The 21,822-nt window shown below is 33.1% G+C and overlaps 3 protein-coding genes across 4 annotated transcripts; all 3 read left to right on the plus strand.

Annotated features, from left to right (window-relative positions):
• The first annotated feature begins 385 nt into the window (after positions 1-385).
• On the plus strand, positions 386-1,819 carry LOC107061127 (uncharacterized). The gene is made up of 4 exons (XM_015309909.1): positions 386-491; positions 665-773; positions 985-1,267; positions 1,379-1,819. The coding sequence occupies exons 1-4, from the start codon at positions 386-388 to the stop codon at positions 1,817-1,819; spliced, it is 939 nt and encodes a 312-aa protein (XP_015165395.1).
• A 9,212-nt stretch (positions 1,820-11,031) lies between these two features.
• LOC102578439 (putative disease resistance protein RGA3) lies at positions 11,032-14,268 on the plus strand. 2 transcript variants are annotated; one of them, XM_015309926.1, is made up of 3 exons: positions 11,032-13,686; positions 13,886-13,926; positions 14,045-14,268. In XM_015309926.1, exon 1 carries the CDS (start codon positions 11,134-11,136, stop codon positions 13,684-13,686), a length of 2,553 nt encoding a protein of 850 aa, XP_015165412.1. In that variant the 5' UTR covers positions 11,032-11,133; the 3' UTR covers positions 13,886-13,926; positions 14,045-14,268. The 2 variants fall into 2 exon arrangements, with proteins under 2 accessions (XP_015165412.1, XP_006350193.1); XM_006350131.2 differs by having other exon boundaries at positions 13,886-14,268.
• Positions 14,269-19,088: 4,820 nt separating this feature from the next.
• Positions 19,089-21,742, plus strand: LOC107061128 (disease resistance protein RGA2-like). The gene is made up of 2 exons (XM_015309910.1): positions 19,089-21,608; positions 21,701-21,742. Exons 1-2 carry the CDS (start codon positions 19,089-19,091, stop codon positions 21,740-21,742), a joined length of 2,562 nt encoding a protein of 853 aa, XP_015165396.1.
• Positions 21,743-21,822: the final 80 nt, after the last annotated feature.

A 21,822-nucleotide genomic window follows, 5' to 3' on the forward strand; every position in this document is an offset into this window, starting at 1 on the left:
AAAATGCAGATATATTCAAAGTTAGATACTTTAATAGTGAACATACATGTCCATTGAGGGATAGGGTATTAAGTAAGGTACAAGCTACTATTAGGTTTGTTAGTGGTGTGACAGCTCCAATATTGGGGAATCATAAAAGGAAACATACTCCCAACGATATAATTGTTGATATTAGGGCACTCTATGGAGTTGAAATTTCTTACCAGCAAGCATAGAGGTCTAAAGAGCGAGCATTGGAAATGATCAGGGGTAATCCTGCTGATAGATATAAACAGATGCCAAGATACATATATATGCTGGAAACTGTGTATCCAAATTCATATATAAGGATGCACAAGTCGGAAAAAATGAGTTTATGTATCTATTCATATCATTAAGGCCAATGATGAGAGGGTTTGAATTCTGTAGGCCTGTTGTTGTTGTTGATGCTTCACATCTTAGCGGAGCTTACCGAGGGACATTTGTATCGGCAAGTACACTCGATGGGGCAGGTATATTATGTTGTTTATGAATTTATTTATTTTTTGAAGTAATTTTAATATTCTGCAATATCTAGAATAATTTTGAACTAGAACGTATATGATACTAAATAACTTCATATCATTAAGGACAATGATGAGAGGGTTTGAGTTTTGAAAATTAATGTTTTGTGTTTCTATGTTAGGTTGCATATTGCCTTTAGCTTATGGAATTGTTGACACGGAAAATTATTGTTCATGGACATGGTTCTTTCAACAGTTTAAAAATGCATCAAGAGAGATAAAATGTGTGTTGTATCTGACAGAAATGAAAGCATAAAGAAGGGTGTAAGTATTGTTTTCCAAATGTTCCTCATTTTGCATGCATATGGCACCTCTGGAAAAATGTTTGTTCAAACTTTAGGAGAAGCAGGTCCATACTAAGTGATCTGTTTTATTCAATGGCAAAGGCTTATAGAAAAAAGGGTTTTGAAAATTGATGGCTAAATTGGAAAAATGATGGCAGAGTAAAGGAGTATCTTCAAGATGTTGGGTATGAGAGGTGGTCTAGGTCTCATGCAACAGTGAACCGGGGAAAAATGATGACTTCAAATATAGCTGAATGTATCAATGGTTGCCTTGTTGATGCACGACAACTACCTGTTATAGACTTTCTGGAAGAAGCTAGAATTCTATTTGGTTCTTGGAATTGCAAAAATGGAGAAATAGCATCTTATACAAAGGAAACATTAGGGAGGAAATTTGAAGAAATATTGATTATAAACGCTTCAAAATGTGCAACAATGAAGGTACATATTTATCTTACAAGTATTATGTATCTAACTTTACTTCTAATTATATTGTTGTGTATACCAAATGAAAAAACATGTGATATATCTATAATTTGTAAACAATTGCAGGTTGTTGCATCTTCTGAGTTTATTTTTTCAGTGTATGAAGGTGGGATAAGATACATTGTTTGTCTTGAGAGAAAACTTTGTTCATGTGGTAGATTTCAACATGACGAGATACCTTATGCGCATGCAATGGCCGTTTTGAAGAAGAAGATTATTAAAGATGTACACCCCTACTACTCTGATTACTATAAACATGATGCATTAACAAATACTTATGCAGTTCCAATGGAACCAATGCCAAACAAAAATGATTGGACAGCTCCGGAATGTGTTTTGAAAGAAGTCGTCTTGCCACTAAGATACAAAAAAATGCCTAGTAGACCAAGAAAAAAGAGGAAGAAAAATCCTGACGAAAAGCTAAGCACAAAAATGAATTGTTGTGGACGTTGTGGACAAGAAGGTCACAATATAAAAACATGTACTTTCTTTCCAAAAGATTCTTGATGATTACTTTTTAAGGATTTTCTTGCTTCATGTATACTAATTTTCTGGATATTTTGAATATGCTAATAAGATATTATCATTTGGTATGATTTTAACTTTATCTAAATGTTACAAGAGACAAACTGTTGTTTGATACTAAATATATTGCGATAAGCTGTTTTATACCTAGTGCATAACAGATTGTATCATGTGTTGTGGTATCTAACAACTAAGTTATGTGATAAGTTATTTAGTATCATAGTTCAAAATATATTTTGGATAAAATGTGTATCATATAAGTAATAATTATTTGGATTTTTTGTATCTGATACACAATAGGATATTACCTTTATATCTTTATATAAAAATTTGTTGATTTTTTTTATTTAAAGCAATGTTACAAGATTCAACATGTTAAATGACACTAAATATATTGAAACTTAATTGTTTTTGTACCAATTGTAACATATTATTGATAGTAAATGTGTATCATATACATAATAATTGAATGGATATTGTGTATCTAAAAATAATATGTTATCATAATTTGTGATTTGCATCAAGGCTACCACATGTTTTAATAGATACTAAATAAATTGAAAATTAGTTGTGGACCCAATTATGGAATATATAGTATCATATATTATGTATCTGATAGTTATATTGTAGCGGCAGTATTGGTGTATAAGATACATAAATTGGAAAAATATTAAAATTGGAATACAATTTTTGACAAAAACAGTCTTCAAATTAATAATTACTTAGAAAAACAGTGTTGGAAAGGAAGGAATATTACAAAATACTAATTAATCGTATCTTCAGCACAATACTAAAACATAATTATTCTATATTAATCAGTCCACCTTCTGCTGGTATAGTGTAGAAACTCTTCGGCCTTGTAGGATCATCGTTATCGCTAACATATCCCGCCTTGAACTTGTCCACACCATACTTCCATAACAGTATTGCATATCTATTGCGAAGATAGTCACTCCGAAAACTTATAGATGGAATGCTGATTTCATCGCTCAAATATTCAGCAAAATCAGCTACATACATTCCACAATCACTGCAAACAAAAAGTAGATACAATTAAAAAAGTGAATTAAATATGTAAGTAAACAAGTTATTTTACAATACTAACAGGCTATCGCTTTGTTGTTGCATAATGTCTTGAGCATATTCCACCTCAAACGACTGTTGTGGACCCAACAGTTCACCATTTTCCTTGTCTTTGTACGCCTCCATTGATGCCCAATCAGTTCTCCCCGTTTTATCAAAGAACCCACTATCATGAAGATAGTTTGGAAGCATTACAGACAACTTCTTTATCTCTTCTGCATAAACTTTTTTCCTTGATCTCATAGACGAGTCATACACTCGTATTAACCTTTCCTTTAAAACAACCACAGCCAACACCCAATGAAAATCTTCGCCACAATTAATCGGAATATAAACCTCATCTACTAGATGCCATGGTAAAGTAGCTGGGATCGAAAACCCACTTATGATGTCTTTGATAGACCTTTCATAAGCAGATACCGTAACACCACGATCAATATGTTCCTGTGTACTAAAAGTATCATCTGCAGGAGAGCAATGATACCTCTTGTATACAATGTCGATATATGACTTGAACAAACAGTTGACCGTAGTGTATAAGTACTGATCCATGCTTCTTAATTTTGACCTCTTACTTAGTAAAAAATTACATCTATGTGCTGTAAAATAAGAAAAAAAACATATTATATAATCAGCACAATCTGAAACAAAAATGATACATAGAAGAAAAAGAAAAACAAATCAATAATCTGATACTTTATTTTAAATTAAACATGTTACATTTGTATCATATACATAATTTGGATGCTTAATGTACCTGATCAGTCCAGCATTTCATTGGATATGACATAGTATAAAACCAGTTCTTGTCAGCAGGACATGCGACAACAAAATCCATATGGTCAAAACCAAATAGAGCAGATTTGCCTCTATATTTGTCCTCAAATGGTTTTCTATAAGAATGATTAAAGTCGAAATGAATATAATATTAATTTTAAAAAATTATTATAAAGATACATTAATAAGAAAAACTTACTTATTCACATGTGTTCTGAGGAGTCCCTTTTGTATCCACTCTAAGAACTCTTGCATTAAACCTGACGAGAGTTGATATGTGATACGACAATCTTCAAATGGAGTGTATGGGCGGATGTCATCGTCTATTGTCTCATTGCCCTTATCACTTGATCCAAAAGAATTCACATAGGGAGACTGCAAAACCTTTGAAGGCATTCTGTTACGATGAGCTGGAGTTTTTATATTTGTATTCGGTGCAGGCTCATCTCCTGGAAGTTGGGTGGGTATTTGGCTGTCAGATAGAAAATCATCATTTTCGGTTAGGTGGAGTACACTTAGAGGTTTGACATTAATTGGCTGGTTTGGAAGTCTATATACAAGTGCATCTACAGCTAATTCGGTTCCGGACGAAATGGAGGCCGATGTGGTAGAATCCTATATGATGTCAAGTAAATAACAAAAATATTACAATTTTCATAAAAAAAAATAATGCCACATCAGGGAACTGTTTGCATTTTCCAGTAACAAATTACAACCATACCGATGTATTAACAACTGCTGAATTTGAAGCATGTTTTTCGAATTCTTGTTGAATTGTATCTGCACCATCATCCTAATAAAGAGAATATCAGATACTATTATGTTTTTTTTCAAAAATAATTAATGTATAATAATAAAAACACTTTTCACTTACTACTTTCTTATCATGAATAATCACATTTACCGAAGGATCATTATAGAGTGTTGTGGGTAGAAGCACACTTGACTCTTGCATTACTTGTTCCTTAATGGATGTATCATACTTCTGTGTTTGTACATTTATATGTGCAAGATAAAACAATTAAAGTATAATACAAAATAAAGTATCTGGCAATGTTAGAATAGTAATGTGCATGATACAAAAAATATAGATATAGTATCATATACATTATTAATGTGTACAATACATTCAGTGATACACAAATTAGCAACATATATTTCATAAATTAAAGTATCAACCATTAAACATGCTATATTCTTAAACTATTTAAAGGATTGAAACACATAATAATGCATGTTTAATTAAATTAAGTATCAGATACATACACAACCTTTTTGAACAGTGTCTTCAGAAACCTTTTCTTTTCCAACCTCCACAGCAGGTTCATCGACATCATCAACAGTTGCAAAATCAATATACCATAAAGTTGAGAAGTACAGTATCATATACATTATTAATGTGTAAAGTGTAAAGTACAGTCAGTGATACACAAATTAGCAACATATATTTCATAAATTAAAGTATCAACCATTAACCATGATATATTCTTAAACTATTTAAGGGATTGAAACACATGATAAATTAAAGTATCAACCATTAACCATGATATACTTACACACCTTTTGAACAGTGTGATCAGAAACCTTTTATTTTTCAACATCCACAGCAGGTTTAACAACATCATAAACAGTTGCAAAATCCATTTGTATGGGTGAAATGGTTTGTTGATCGAATTTATCAGACTTGGGTTGTGAATCAACACCACATTTCTCTACAGAATCATCCATCATGTGTGACGATGAAACGCCTTCAATATCCTTCATGATCCAAATAATCAGTATACCATAAAATTGAGAAGGAAACCAGAAAATCAAAATACAACCTTTTCAGTTTTGTTATCTTTCGCGCCAACCGCTTTCAACAATTCAAACTGATTGTTTTTTATTAACTCCTCAAGTGCTCCAATTTTATTTTCAAGAGCTCCAAATTTGTTGTCAACCTGTACTTAAATTAAGCATATAAAATGGATTTAATAATGAATAAACAATCGTTTAAATCTAATGTTTACTTACATAACCCTTCATGTACATCTTCAGATCCTCCATTCCTGCACTGTCAAAAGTTGTTCTTCCAGGGAATGTATTATGAGGAACACTAGATACATTATCAACTTGTTTTGGTTCTGAACTTGGAGATTGAAATGACTGCTTTGGTTGCTCATGTGGTTGTGTGAGGTGGGACAAATTATATTTATGTGGATGTACAACCTTTATTCTTTTGCGGGGTGGGGTAGATCCTGAGCTAAGTACTCGAGTTGATCTCCTCAACAATTGATCCGGAGGTTTAGATGAGAAGTCTTCAAAACCAGGAACCTCCTCCGGTTGCACCTCCTCGTTATTAACAATTGGTGAATCTGGTCGAGTTGAAGGTACATGGTTGTTATCCGGTAAATCAAGTGATCTGATTTCCTCAGGAGTTGGTTGTATGTTAGAACAGTCAATCTATAGAAACAAATAGTAAAACAACATTAAAATCAAATTAATAGTGTATCGCAAACTTAAAAAAATGAAGTAAAAATGTTGTTATGTAGTAATTACCTCAGTAAAGATGGTATCCATGAACATCTCAAATTTGGGCTTTGGAGCAACAACTTGCCAATTGCACATCCTTGGTATACCATTTCCTTCTTTAACGGCTATCTCGTTATTTAGTACAGACGCACATTCATATATCCAGACATTCAATGCGTATGAGAGTCCATTCAAACGATACATTTTTTTGGTGGGTGTATACTCTTGTCTAAAAGATTTCATTAACTTTGTAAAAGCCACTTGTCCCCACGGGTACTGTTCATAGCTACCATCTTCTACCATGAAGAAATCTTCAATAGGAATTGGTGCATCACCAAGTTGGGAATACAAAAATGTGTGAATGAAAAACAAGATATCCATCTGAAGGGCATCATAATTGTTGTCCCAACCACCTTGCATAAAACGATCTACTAGGTGACCTTTATTCACATTATAATTTGGACTAGGAAAATATCTTTGCACAAGCCTATTGGTTTTTTAAGCTGGATAATTAAAATCTTTGACATTTCCTTTACATCTCAAACCAGTAATAATTGCAAACTCTATGATACTAAATTTCAAGACATTCCCTTTGGCATGACGAATGTGAATTTCATTAGCTAGATTGCCTTACTCAATCTCTAACAGATATAAACACTTGGTAATCTGACCTTGATAGTTGCATTTAGGGATATTAAGGTATGGGGCAAGTATGGTATCCTTGAATAACTCAATACCTTGGTCCTTTATTGACAATACTAAATCTTCAATAAAATTGGAGTTGTAGGTAGGACCAAACTTTAAGCAATTCATTGGAATATGTTTAATTACATAACTGACATTCTGCAATTACATAAATGATTTTTATCAATCATAAAAAAATATATGATACTAAAAAACAAGAAGAGATAATATGTACACAAAATCAATTATACTGTATAATTCAATGTGATACAAATATAGGTTCTTTTAGGTATCACTTGGAGACTTATCATTAACTATGATTCCAGTACAAAAATCAAACTAGATGCAAAATTGTTGAATTAAGCAATTTTCTTATATACAATAATATTCATTTCATTTGATACTAAATAACAACTACTTCATAAGAAAACATAAATGTACACAAATTGAATTGTTCCTTATATACAGTGACCAAAATCTAACCTACAAAAAAAATGTGATTTAAGTACTTAACTTAAATACAGTTCTCTTAATTTTTTATACAATAATAGTTACCAAACAAAATCGCGATTCACAGATGATACTTAATAAAAAAATAAAAAAATTATTTATCATCAGAATTTAAAAAAAACAGGGGTAAGATATATGATAAAAAATGGGAAAAATTTTATGCTTACATTTGGTAATGTTGGTCGAACAATGGGTGGGGCAACCTTTCTACCCCTTTTTTGAAGGGTTTTCGGATCTTTTGAAGTAGTTGCATGTACTTTCTTCTTCGATTTTTTCTTGCTAGAACTTGAATTTGTCATGGTTATCGGAATAGATAACCTTTTAGAACTGAAACCTTTGTTGTTCGGATCTTCTGAATAAAAAATTAGAGATTATTTAGATGTTAGATGCATAATGCAAGATAAAACGATTGATACAAAATAAAAGAAAAAAAAAAGGCGAAAATTACAATGAAGAAGATGAGAAACCCTATTTTGAACTCTGAATCCGATTTAAAAGTGATAGGATTCTTTTCAAATTCAAAATTATTTGAACTTGATAACTGAAATTGTAATGGGAGAGATTGGGGGCGAAATTTAGGGAATGAGAAAGATCTGATTTTGCTTCAAACTAATAAAGTATCCGGTTAAGTTGAATTGGGGGAAAATAAGGGATTTTTGTATTTTAGTAAAAGAGTATTCTCAAGTGTTGTGTATTTAAGTATTTTTTTCACTTTTTTCGTAATTATGCGGGAATTTATGTATTATATACGCGGAATAAATGTAGATTAATAATATATGATTTTAGAATAATTATTATGTTGGTCTGAATTTATGTTGCAGTGTAATATCGGGTATGAATTTTTTTAAAAGGAAGTAATTTTTTTGAAATTTAAAATTTAAAACAAGAGTCGAAACGTTGTGTAGCTATTAATCATATGGTTAAGAGAGAGAAAATTAATGTTAAATGGTTTTTTACTATGAGGAATGACCGTTATACACCATAAATGCTAAAGTACATAAAAATTGCTTAATGCATACAACAAATTCCGCATACCATTGCGATACGTTCAATATATATATATATATATATATATATATATTAAAAAGGAATGACCGTTATACACCATAAATGCTAAAGTACATAAAAATTGCTTAATGCATACAACAAATTCCGCATACCATTGCGATACGTTCACAGCCCCCCTATATATATATATATATATATTAAATGTGCCACTTAAATTAGGATAAAATGAATACATGACAAAACAAAAAATTGAAAACATTTTCTAGATTTACTTATATATTTTGCAAAATTATAGCTCAATATCTTTTGGGTTATTTAGTTTGCATATACCGTATATAAATAGTATATACAAAACATATACATAATATATAATAACTGTGTGTATATATATGGTATATTTCAGTCATATTTCGTAAACTAGATAGTCGTATATATTGGCAGTGGAACACTTCTTTTCATACCAAAACACAGCCTGTGAATATACTATTCTGTGAAACCCAAAAGTCAAGTAGTCGACTCAATTTCTGTGTTATTACATCACTTGAGTTTTTTCTTTTTTTCTCTTTTTCACCTACAAGCTATATTAAAACTTTTCTTTAATACAAATTTACTCATGCACGAGTGTTTAAGACGAGGCGATTTTTTTTTATGTTGAAACTTTATGTCAGCCAGGGGACCCTGATCATAAATGGGTTGTTTGTCCCGGTGAAAGGGACGCTCTCCTTTTAATCGCTCTGACGCATATGTTGAATAGTTATTTTATGCGTTCATCTACCGAGTGCGAGTAAGTTTTTCCCATGATCCTTATTTTTCATTTTCATTTATGCATTGTGGATATGGCTTAAATAGTAGTTCCAAATTAATCGATGTGTGCACCTCTGTCATACTTTACCAACCTAGTTGGCCTACTAGGCACAAAGCTGTATTAGTCGAGTCAAGCAGCCCTATGGTTGGCTATATGATATGTTACACATTTTACATACAAGCTATCAAGTAAGGCTGAGATGGTTCGAGCATGTAAGGAGATGTGTGGATGCCCCGGTAAAGAGGTGCGAGAGGTTGGCCATAAAGGTTTAGAGGTAGGTCTAAAGAGTATTGAGGTGAGATGATCGGTGATTAGGCGGGACATGGCACGACTTCAGCTCACCTAGATATGAGTGTGGAGGTCGTTTAGGATAGAAGGTTAGTAGGTAGTTGAGTGCTTTGCTTTCCCATTCCCGGAATGAAATGTTACACATTTTACACACAAGCTCTCTTAGAAATGTGCTCTGTGAGGCATAACACTACAATTCTTCTCCTCAATTTGAAGTTACATCAGAGATATAGCTTATTTTTACCATAAAATGAAGTAGCAAGAGTGCCACTTGACAGTCAAGATAAGAACAATTTGTATACATAACACAATCAAGACTATGAAACAAGAAGGAAAACAAATCTGAGTAAACTGGAAAATACATAGAAAAATAAATTTAAATTTTTTGACACACCCACTTTGGTTTTTTCTCAAATAAATGATGAGGCAAAGGATAATGTTGTTTTTCCCTTAATTAGAGGTCTCGAGTTCAAGCATTGTGTATGAAAAATTCTTGATAGGTAGTATATCTCTCCGGATAAAGCCTACAAAATGCAAATATGAAATAATCAAATTTTAATGCAGATATCGAATGCAAAATAAAATATCAAAAAATAAATATTATACAAAAATAAAATTATATTAAGAGCTAACAAGAAAGAGTTGAAAGGAAAAAAGAAACAGTAGAAAAAAAAAGTTTAAATTGATGAGAAAAGGAAATGAAATGAAAGTGGAATGTAGGTCTATATACATTTGACAGCCAAATATGTGGGTCATATGGTAGAAAAAGATGAAAACGAACCCTCCCTCCGTCCACTTTTAATTGTTCAGTTTAAAAATCAAAAGATAATTTGCTATTTTATATCTATTTTACTCTTATTTATTTAATATTATTCATTTTCCAACATTTACATGACTTATACTCCCTCCGTTTAAAAAAGAATGATCTCTTTTCCTTTTTAGTCAGTTTCAAAAAGAACGACCTCTTTCTTTTTTTGGTAACATTTTAATTTCAACTTTTCACGTGACATATTTAAGGCCACAAGATTAAAGGGCAATTTTGTATATTTGACATAACTTTAATTTAGGACCACAAGATTCAAAAGTCTTATTTATTTTCTTAAACTCCGTGCCAAGTCAAACTAGATCATTCTTTGTGAAACGGATGGAGTAATTAATAAGGGTGATGCAGTAATTTTTTTTTTTTTTAAAGGTATGTCTAATCAAACATGAATAAGTAAAGATGTACAAAGAGAGTAGAACCAACGGAAAATAGTAATTTCACTTTGAACGAGAATAGGGGGTTAAAAAGACGTCCAACAAAGTTAGAGCATATAACTGATTTTTCAAGATAAATTTAAAATGTATCTTATGTATGTTAAATTAAACAATTTGTGTACATATTAGTGTGGAGAATCGCCTATTATAAGGGCATTTTTGTTATGCTTTTCTATGTCCTCTTTATTTTTGTATTTTTCTTTGCGTTGCTCGAGCCGAGACTCTTTCGAAAACAATTGTTCTACCTCCTCCACGAGGTAGGTATAAGGTTGATTATTCTTACTATTGAGTTGTTACAAAGTCATAGAGACAACATAGTGCCCTCTCTCCAGCATTTCTCCATACTGTCAAAATTTTCCTTCTTTTGAAAGACATGGCAGCAGCATCTTTTCTCTTCAACATTGCAAACTCCATCTTAGGTAAATTAGGATCTCATGGTCTTCAAGAGTTTTACTTGATTTGGGGTGTTAAAAATGAGCTCAACAAACTCAACAAAACCTTAGTCACCATCAGAGATGTACTGTTGGATGCTGAGGATCAACAATCCAAGAATCATGAGTTGACCAATTGGCTTAAAGAACTCAAAGATGTTCTTTATGATGCTGATGATTTTCTTGATGAAATTCAGACTCATGTACAACAGAGTCAAAGGTTGAAACCAAAGGTTTGTTTTTTATTCTCACCCTTTAAGTTTCTACTTTTTAGATATAGAATGGGTTATAAGGTGAAAGAAATAAGGGAGAGATTAGATAGTATTGCAGCTGATAAAGCTAAATTCCACTTATCTGAGAGAACTGTTGCCTTAGAAATGAATAAAAGGGGTTTGACATATCCATTTATTCTTCCTTCTGATGTTGTTGGAAGGAGGAATGAGAGTGAAGAGGTTATTGAAGTTCTAATGCAAAAGGGTGTTGCTGATGATCAGCGTGGTCTCTCTGTGGTATCAATTGTTGGGATTGGAGGTGTGGGGAAAACCACACTTGCTAAATTAGTGTATAGAGATGAGAGGATAGTTAAGAACTTTCCTGTGAGGATTTGGTTATGTGCTTCACAGGATTTCGATGTTGCAAAATTATCTAGAAACATAGTTAATTCGGCGAGTGGTGCATCTTGTGATAACTTTAATGTTGAACAAGTCCATATTTCACTTCAAGATGCTTTGAGGGGGAAGAGGTTTTTACTCATCATTGATGATGTTTGGAGTCGGGATCGTTTCAAGTGGTTGGAATTGAGAAGTTTGTTGATGGTTGGAGAGTGTGGAAGCAAGGTCGTTGTAACTACTCGTAGTGATTATATTGCCTTGATGATGGAATCTGTTGTTACGTATAACTTGAAGGAGCTTCCACATGAGGATTGCCTCTCTTTGTTTCTAAAATGGGCGTTTAGGAACGGACAAGAGAGGCATTTTCCGAACCTTACTAAAATTGGAGAAGATATTGTGAAGAAATGTAAAGGAGTGCCTTTGGCAGTAAAGACTCTTGGAAGCATGCTGTATGCGAAAACAGATGAACGGGAATGGTTAAAAGTGAGAGACGATGAGATATGGCAACTAAATCAGGAAGGTGATGATATCTTACCTGCACTAAGGTTAAGCTATAATCAGTTGCCATATTACTTGAAGCAATGCTTTGCTTACTGCTCAATATTTCCCAAGGGTCAAGAAATCGCAAGCAGTATGCTGATTCAGCTGTGGTCGGCTCAAGGGCTAATACATTCGTCTAACGAAAGCCAAGAGTTGGAAGATGTTGGTGTCCACTATGTGAAAGAGTTGTGCTCGAGATCTCTTTTCGAAGAGGTTGAAGCATATGACTCGTTCATAAGTATTAAAATGCATGATCTTGTGCATGACCTTGCAGTATTTGTTGCACAAACTGATTGTTGTGTCATAAAAAACAACACTGATAGTATAACTGAAAAGGTTCGTCATGTAACACTTGTCAATTATAGTCCTTCAGAGGAAAGCATTCCTGGAATTTTATGTAAACAGAACAGAATTCGGACCATTTTTGCTCCGTCTGAAGGATTTGAAAGATATGCTGCTCTTTTGGTTGGTCAATGCATTTCAAGATTCAAGTACTTGAGGGTGTTAGATTTACGCCATTCAAGTCTTGAGACGCTGCCAGATTCTATTGGAAACATGAAGCATCTAAGGTACATTGATTTTAGTGGCAACAACAACATCCAAATGCTTCCCTCAAACATCTGCAAGTTGCCTAATCTGCAAACTTTACGGATTGTTCTTTGCACGAAACTTCAGAAATTGCCAAGGGATCTGGGAAATTTGGTCAGTCTAAGACATCTGTACTTGACAACCAAAGAACAGAATTTGCCGGAGAAGGGATTGGGGTCCTTGGCACTTCTTCAATCCCTGTCCATATTCGGATGTGAAAATCTTGTATCCCTATTCGAAGGAATACAGAAGCTCACGAAACTTAGGACTCTAGTTATCGGTGATTGTCCGAGGTTGACTACTTTGCCAAGAGGCATAGTTCACTTGTCAGCCTTAGAGAACTTTATGATTGTCAACTGTGAAGAGCTTATGTTGTCCGACTGGCAAGATTTTGAGGGCCTAAAGAGAATCCGGTCACTTGTAATCGGAGGACTTCCACATTTGGTGTCTTTGCCAGAGTGGTTGAAAGGGGATTCTAATAGTCTAAAGTTCATTCGCATCTCAACATGTCCAAGCTTCATTGCAATGCCTGATTGGCTGGAAAACTCCACGTCCCTTGAGAAGCTTGAGATAACAGGGTGCCCGAAATTTTCATCTCTCCCGGATAGCATGAGTTGTCTTACTACATTGAGGATGTTGAAAATTCAGAAATGTCCTGAATTAACTAGACGATGCGAAAAGGATGCTGGAGAGGATTGGACAAAGATTGCTCACATCCAGGAAATTCATCTTAATGATATCACAATATATAACTAGGTAATCAAGAGCCTTCTTTTATATGTTCATGTATATTTGCAGCATCTTACTAAAGTTGGATACTTAAAACAACTTATATGCAGCGTTAACCACCACATCTCAGGTCCCTCGAGGCCTCGACTGATAATTCTATCTAGGATTGTTTTTGTCTTCCGTTTCGAGTTATCAATGCAACCTGACTCATCAACTTCTATTGTAGGTGAGATGAATGTGTCCAATCTATGATGGATGTCCCCACATCGTGTGATATTCCGAATCCTCATTACTAATGGAATCCAAATGATCTCTAAATTGATCAGAAGATCCTTTCAGTTGGCTAGAATCCGTTACTTGAACGAAACTAGATCTTGTGGAATCACACATGTAAGTTCAGAGATCACAGCTCAGAAGGACCATGACCTACTGAAGAGTGAAGATCACCTCATGTTATGTCTTTTTCATAGTAAAAGCAACTTCTTCTTTTTTTGTTTAAGCAGCATGTATGTATTCTAAAGTAAACTTACTGGTCGACCAATTCAAAGTCGCGTCTGGTAGGCCATTAAGAGGGGTATATATGTTAAAGCTGAAAGGTTCTAGCTCAAACTCGAAACGTCTAGTTAAGAGCAGAGGAATTAACCGTCTCATCATATCACTAGACTGATTATCAATTGTTTAATTTAGAAATTTAATTTAATTTTTTTGACACATACAAAAATTTAGATTCGGATGCAAAATAAAAAATTAAATAATAAATATCATACAAAAATAAAATTATATTAGGAATTAACAAGTAGAAAAAAAAAAATGCAAGAAAGAGTTGTGAGGAGAAAGAAAAAAATAATGAGAAAAGAAAATGAAAGGAAGTGGAATGTGGGTCTCATATACCTTTGGCACAAATTTTCCATTAATTTCATTTCCCTAAAGAAAAGTCTCTTTCTTTTTTTCCATTTTGTTGATGCAAAGAAACTTCCTAGTTTGTAAGGTTGTCATCTTTTTCCACCAAGAAAACTATGACCCACAAACTATATCTTTTTTCTTTTCTTATGTAGATAGGATGTTATGGAGACATGGATTATGGTAGAGGGTTAGTCGGTAGTTGTCCCTTGCATATTACTCTTGTAAAAAAATAAATTGTCTCGCTTAACTAGGCGTTTTTAGTTCAAACTTTGAGTATGAAAAATTCTTGATAGGCAGTATATCTCTCTGAACAAAGTCCTATACAATACAAATCTGAAATAGTATAATTTTAATGCAGATTCGGATGCAAAATTAAAAATAAAATAATAAATATCATACAAAAATAAAATTATGTTAGGAATTAACAAGTAAAAAAAAAAAGAGGTTAAAAATGAATGAGAAAAGATTATGAAAGGAAGTGGAATGTGGGTCTCATATGCCTTTGGCACAAATTTCCCATTAATTTCATTTCCCTAAAGAAGTCTCTTTTTTTTTTTTTTTTTTCCATTTTGTTGATGCAAAGAAACTTCCTAGTTTGTAAGGTTGTCATCTTTTTCCACCAAGAAAACTATGACCCACAAACTGTCTTTTTTCTTTTCTTATGTAGATAGGATGTTATGGAGACATGGATTATGGTAGAGGGTTAGTCGGTAGTTGTCCCTTGCATATTACTCTTGTAAAAAAATAAATTGTCTCGCTTAACTAGGCGTTTTTAGTTCAAACTTTGAGTATGAAAAATTCTTGATAGGCAGTATATCTCTCTGAACAAAGTCCTATACAATACAAATCTGAAATAGTATAATTTTAATGCAGATTCGGATGCAAAATTAAAAATAAAATAATAAATATCATACAAAAATAAAATTATATTAGGAATTAACAAGTAGAAAAAAAAAAATGCAAGAAAGAGTTGTGAGGAGAAAGAAAAAAATAATGAGAAAAGAAAATGAAAGGAAGTGGAATGTGGGTCTCATATACCTTTGGCACAAATTTTCCATTAATTTCATTTCCCTAAAGAAAAGTCTCTTTCTTTTTTTCCATTTTGTTGATGCAAAGAAACTTCCTAGTTTGTAAGGTTGTCATATTTTTCCACCAAGAAAACTATGACCCACAAACTGTCTTTTTTCTTTTCTTATATGTAGATAGGATGTTATGGAGGCACGGAATATGGTAGAGGGTTAGTCGGTAGTTGTTTCTTGCATATTACTCTTGTAGTTAACTCTTAATATAATTTTATTTTAGTATAATATTTATTTTTTGATATTTTGTTTTGCATTCGATATCTGCATTAAAATTTGATTATTTTAGATTTGCATTGTGTAGGCTTTATCCGGAGAGATATATTGCCTATTAAAAAAATTTCATACACAATGCTTGAACTCGAGACCTCTAATTAAGGGAAAAGCAACATCATCCTTTGCCTCATCATTTATTTGAGGAAAAACCAAAATGGGCGTGTCAAAAAATTTAAATTTATTTTTCAATGTATTTTCCAGTTTACTCAGATTTTTTTTTCCTTCTTGTTTCATAGTCTTGATTTTGTTATGTATACAAATTGTTCTTATCTTGACTGTCAAGTGGCACTCTAGCTACTTCATTTTATGGTAAAATAAGCTATATCTCTGATGTAACTTCAAATTGAGGAGAAGAATTGTAGTGTTATGCCTTAAAGAGAACATTTCTAAGAGAGCTTGGTAGCTTGTGTGTAAAATGTGTAACATTTCATTCCGGGAATGGGAAAGCAAAGCACTCAACTACCTACTAATCTTCTATCCTAAACGACCTCCACACTCATATCTAGGTGAGTTGAACCCGTGTCATGTCCTGCCTAATCATCGATCACCTCACCTCAATACTCTTTAGACCTATTTCTACCCCTTTATGGCCAACCTCTGGCACCTCTTTATTGGGGCATCCACACATCTCCTTACATGCTCGAACCATTTCTCAGCCTCACTTGGTAGCTTGTATGTATATTGTGTAACATTTCATGCAGCCAACCACAATATGTCTGCTTGGCTCGACTTGTGCCTAGTAGGCCCACTAATTTACACTACAAGAAAAATGTGGATTACATGGGGATTTTCTAGGGATTACATATGAAAATTTTGCAAGAATCTAAGTTTCCTGCGGATTTTCCTACCAAATAAAATTTGATGGTAAAACCTTCCTAGGTAATTCTTTTCTGCGAATTTTAAAATTCCCAAGTAATTTACCTAGGGATTTATATTTTGCAGGTAAATTACTTGGGAATTTTCTTGCAAAAAATATACCGATTTTTTTTTGTAAAAATTTAACAAAAAAGAATTTTTTCTAGACAATATTAATTAATAATTAGTATCTCTCCTAATTAATTATTTTGTTCTTGAACCCCATACATTAAGGGGTCGTTTGGTAGAGCGTATTAGGAAAAATAATGCATGTATTAGCCTTGTATATTACTAGTACCTTGTTTGGTACTTTTTTTCAACCTATGTATAACTAATGCATATGTATAACTAACACTCTATTGTGTATTAAGGTGTGCATTGCTAATATCATGGATTTCTAGGCATTAGCAATGCAATGATTTTAATGCATGCATTAAAATGATAAAAGACCCAATTGTCCCTCAAAACCTTTTTTACATCTTTTCCACCATGATAGTGGAGGGTATCTTTGTAAATAATTTTTTAATGCATTACATACTATTTTTAATGCATCAAACCAAACAATGCATTAAAATAATCTATGTATAATTAATGCAAGCATAACTAATACATGCATTATTAATACAACTCTATTTAGATTTATTCTTATAGACTCTACCAAACGACCCCTTAAATGCATTACTAATGCAAACATTATTAGTACAACTCTATTTAGAATTATTCTTATATAATCTACGAAACGATCCGTTATGGACACTCCATACACATAGGCTGATAGGCACATACTTAATTGTACTAAAATAATCCTAAGTCTACTCAACTTAATTGCACTAACTTAATCCAAGCCCACTACCCAATGCCCAACCTATATGTAATTACTCTATTCTACCAATGCTCTAACTAATAGCATTATAAATGTTAAAGATCATGCGTCTTCCACCGATGTGGTAAAAAGTACCACTAGCATTACACTAAACTTTGTTGTTTTTTTCAATTTGATTAATTTTTAAAGCTAAATTTAATTAAATTAATTGAGTATTAAAAATACAATTTAGATATTCATTACACAAAAAATACTATAAAGTCATTTCATATTAATATGAGATAAAAATATATCTTAAAATGTTGAGTAAAGTTCATGTGATTTACCTTTTCAAAAATAAAGCATGACAACTATTTATATATTAAAATAAATCACTACCACCCAACATATCATGAAAATTTTATGCTTACACTTTCTATGAGATAATATATATAACGAAGCATATCAAATGTAGACAAAATTTACATTATGCATACAGAGTTCTTATAAATAAATAATTGAAACTATAAATATATTTATAAATTTAATGTGCAAGGAAGTTATAAATCAATAATTGATTGTATATCTTATTAGGAAATTTGGTATTTATAATTTTAATTTATCTTTTAATAATTATATTTTAATATACTTGATTTTATATTTGGATATAATATCATTTAATAACTTACTATAGAGATTTTTTATTTTATTTTTAATGCTAGTAAAAATATAATATACCAATTGGATATACAAGTAAAAATTATTTATTTTCTTTTCATATAATTCTATCAACAAAGGGTAATTAAACTTTTATGATAGTTATTTTTCTGTTGGATAAATGACTATCCATATAATTTTAATTATTTCTATCTTTCAAATAAAAAATGGTATCATTGGTTTTTATGAGATGAAATATTAATTATATATAAGTTAAAAATATTTATCCTAAAATTTATGGTAATGTTCCAACACCGTATTAATTTGACAAATATTTATGATAGTTACTTTTCTATTGGATAAACAACTACCCATATAGTTTTAAATCTTTGTATCTTTCAAATCGAAAAAACAAAATAAAAAATGGTATCATTGATTTTTAGCGAGATAAAATATTAATTATATAAAAATGGATGAGAAAAGAAAATGAAAGGAAATGGAATGGAATGTGGGTCTCATATACCTTTGGCACAAATTTCCCATTAATTTCATTTCCCTAAAGAAAAGTAGACTATTCTTTTTTTCCATTTTGTTGATGCAAAGAAACTTCCTAGTTTGTAAGGTTGTCATCTTTTTCAAACTATCACTATGGAGGCACGGATTATGGTAGAGGGTTAGTCCGTAGTTATCCCTTGCATATTACTCTTGTAGTTTTTTCTTCAATTTTATTTACTATTTGTTGTTTCTCGATTATCAGTGGAAAGCGTATACTCTACCTTTTCCAGAGATCAATTATTAGGCCCAAAGTTGAAAACAACATTCTCTCACTTTCCTCTGCCAAAGACCAACCTTTCTTTATGGATCTTGTTCAAGAATCTTCAACTTTCCTTTCCATCGCCAAGGATGCAAAGGTTCTACTAGATATGCTTCTAGTGAAAGTGAACTCTGTTGTTAACATTGCAAGGGCTATGAATATGCATTCTGAACTCATAAAACTAGAGCTTTTTGTTGTAACAGAAAGAGTTGCTACATTGAGTCATGAGGTAGCTGAGATGCTTAAGCTTGCTTGTTATGATGCTGAACGAGTCATTGACAAGTATGAAATTTGGTCTCTCAAAAACCAATTGCTTCCTAGTTCGACATCATCAAAGGTGCGTGGTTTAATTTTCTCCGGTAGATTAAACCATTTTGCTTATAGAAATCGAATGTGTCTTGAAATTCGAAAGCTCATAAAGAAATTGGATAAGATAGGAGATTTTGAAGAAAAGATTGAACTTGTTGAGTTGGACTCCTTTCCCATCTGGGTTACTGCACAAGGAAGGTGTGCCAGTTCACGTACTCGTGTATCTGTACATTACTCTGGTGTTGTGGGGAGGGTCATTGATAGAGATACCGTTATCGAAGCACTTTTAAAATCAGGAAATGAAGCAACCCTTTTTGTATATCCCATTGTTGGAGTTGGAGGCATTGGAAAAACTACTCTTGCAAAATTTGTGTACAATGATCCAAAGATAGTTAGTCATTTTCAACTGCTTTTGTGGATTCACGTGTCTCGCGTGTTTAAAGTAGAGGAAGTATTAGAACAAATTGTGAATTCAGTTAGAGAAGATTTATTATGTGAGAAACTTGATATGAATGAACTGAAGAATCTAGTTCATCAGACTTTGTATGGAAAGAATTATTTGATTGTGTTAGACGATGTGTGGAATGAGGACCCAGTGAAGTGGGATGAACTGAAGAAGTTGTTGATGGTGGGTGCTTGTGGAAGTAAGATACTTGTAACTACTCGGAAAAAGGAAGTAGCTTTGATAATGGGGACGGTTCCTGCTTACTGTTTGAAGGGTTTGTTAAATGAAGATAGTATTACTTTGTTCTTGAGTAAGGCATTTGAACAAGGTCAAGAAGTGGACCATCCAAATCTCGTTTGGATTGCGCGAATGATAGTGCGTAAATGTCAGGGAAATCCCTTATTCTTAATGATTGTAGCATCTTCATTGCGCAAGAAAACTGAGAGACGGGAGTGGAGTATAGTTAACAATCACAGTGGGTGGAACTCAAATCAGAATGGCGAAATTTCATCTGCCCTAAGAGTGAGCTATGAGCAATTGACATCTAATCTCAAAGTTTGTCTTGCTTACTGCTCAATATTTCCCAAGGGCTGTGTGATTGAAATAGATAAACTTATACAGCTGTGGGTAGCAGAAGGTCTCATTAGTAAGTCTAATGAATCAGAAGATCTTGAGCACGTTGCGATTCAACATTTCCGAGAGTTATTGTCGAGATCTTTTTTTCAAGACGTTGAAGAATATCGTTCCGTTTATACTTCAATCTGTACAATGCATGACCTTGTACATGATCTTGCACTGTCAGCAGCAGGGGTTGAATTCTGTACAGTAAATTCTCACATACAAAACATTTCTGATGAGGTCAGACATGTGGCGTTTTCTGACTATGATTTGTCAGGCAAGGAACTGCCAACATCCCTTGTCAGTAACCAGGCATTAAGGACCATATCCTTCTCCATTGATGGATTAGGGCCGACGAGTACAATGTTTGTTGAGAATTGCATAGCAAGATTCATGCAACTTAGGGTGCTAGATATCAGTGATTCATGTTTCGATGAGCTGCCTAGCTCTGTTGGCGAATTGAAGTATTTAAGATATCTTGATGTAAGTTCCAATGGAAGCATTAAAGAATTACCTGATTCGATTAACAAGCTGCTGAGCTTACAGACACTTCGAGTTTCTCATTGTCCACAACTTGAAGGGCTGCCTAAAGATATTGGAAATTTGATCAGCCTACGACACTTATATATAACCACCAAGCAAGCATGTTTTCCTGATAAAGCAATTGGCTGCTTATCATCTCTTTGTTCTTTGTACATTCACAGCTGCAACAATCTCGTATCTTTGTCTGAAGGTCTGCAACATCTGACTAACCTTCGCACTTTGGCAATCATCGGTTGCCCAAGACTGACCTTTTTTCCAAGTGCTATGAAACACCTTACTACTTTAGAGAATCTGTTGATTGTTGACTGTAAAGAGCTTACATTGTTGGAGTGGCAAGATATTGAAGGACTTAGGATGCTTCGGTCATTGGTTATCGGAGGCTTACCTGAATTGGAGTCAAAAGATGTTCACTGCCTTAGGAGCCTTCAGATGTTGGTACTTGCTGGTTTACCAGAGTTAGTTACTTTGCCGCGATGGCTTGAAGGTGCTAGTGCTACTCTACAATACCTGAGGGTGGAAAGGTGCCTGAATTTTGCAGCACTGCCAAAGTGGCTGGAAAATCTTACTGCACTTGAAAAACTTGAAATTTCCAAGTGCCGTAAATCATTTTCATTGCCCGAGGGGATGAGTTGCCTCACAAACCTGAAGGTACTTAGGATCGACAACTGACTGATCTTGAGTTTTGCTTCTTTCATAACTTGGTTGGTTATATCATGTTTCATTTTCTGTGTATTTTCCAGTTTTTTACTTCTTCTTCCCATCTGCTTGTTTCACAGTCTTGATTGTGCTACGTACTTTGTTTTATGGTAAAATAAGCTATATTTCTGATGTAACTTCAAATTGCTTCAAAAGAATTGTAGTG

This window comes from Solanum tuberosum, unplaced genomic scaffold (genome assembly GCF_000226075.1).
Source record: "Solanum tuberosum cultivar DM 1-3 516 R44 unplaced genomic scaffold, SolTub_3.0 scf00118, whole genome shotgun sequence".
NCBI classification, from domain to species: domain Eukaryota; kingdom Viridiplantae; phylum Streptophyta; class Magnoliopsida; order Solanales; family Solanaceae; genus Solanum; species Solanum tuberosum.

Excerpts from the sequence above, each read along its gene's own strand:
- LOC107061127 (XM_015309909.1), top strand. The coding sequence starts at position 386 with ATGAGAGGGTTTGAATTCTGTAGGCCTGTTGTTGTTGTTGATGCTTCA. Across the intron at positions 492-664 it reads AAGTACACTCGATGGGGCAG|GTTGCATATTGCCTTTAGCT; the intron begins GTATATTATGTT and ends TTTCTATGTTAG. Across the intron at positions 1,268-1,378 it reads CAAAATGTGCAACAATGAAG|GTTGTTGCATCTTCTGAGTT; the intron begins GTACATATTTAT and ends AAACAATTGCAG.
- LOC102578439 (XM_006350131.2), top strand. The coding sequence starts at position 11,134 with ATGGCAGCAGCATCTTTTCTCTTCAACATTGCAAACTCCATCTTAGGT.
- LOC107061128 (XM_015309910.1), top strand. The coding sequence starts at position 19,089 with ATGGATCTTGTTCAAGAATCTTCAACTTTCCTTTCCATCGCCAAGGAT. Across the intron at positions 21,609-21,700 it reads GTTGCCTCACAAACCTGAAG|TTTTTTACTTCTTCTTCCCA; the intron begins GTACTTAGGATC and ends TGTATTTTCCAG.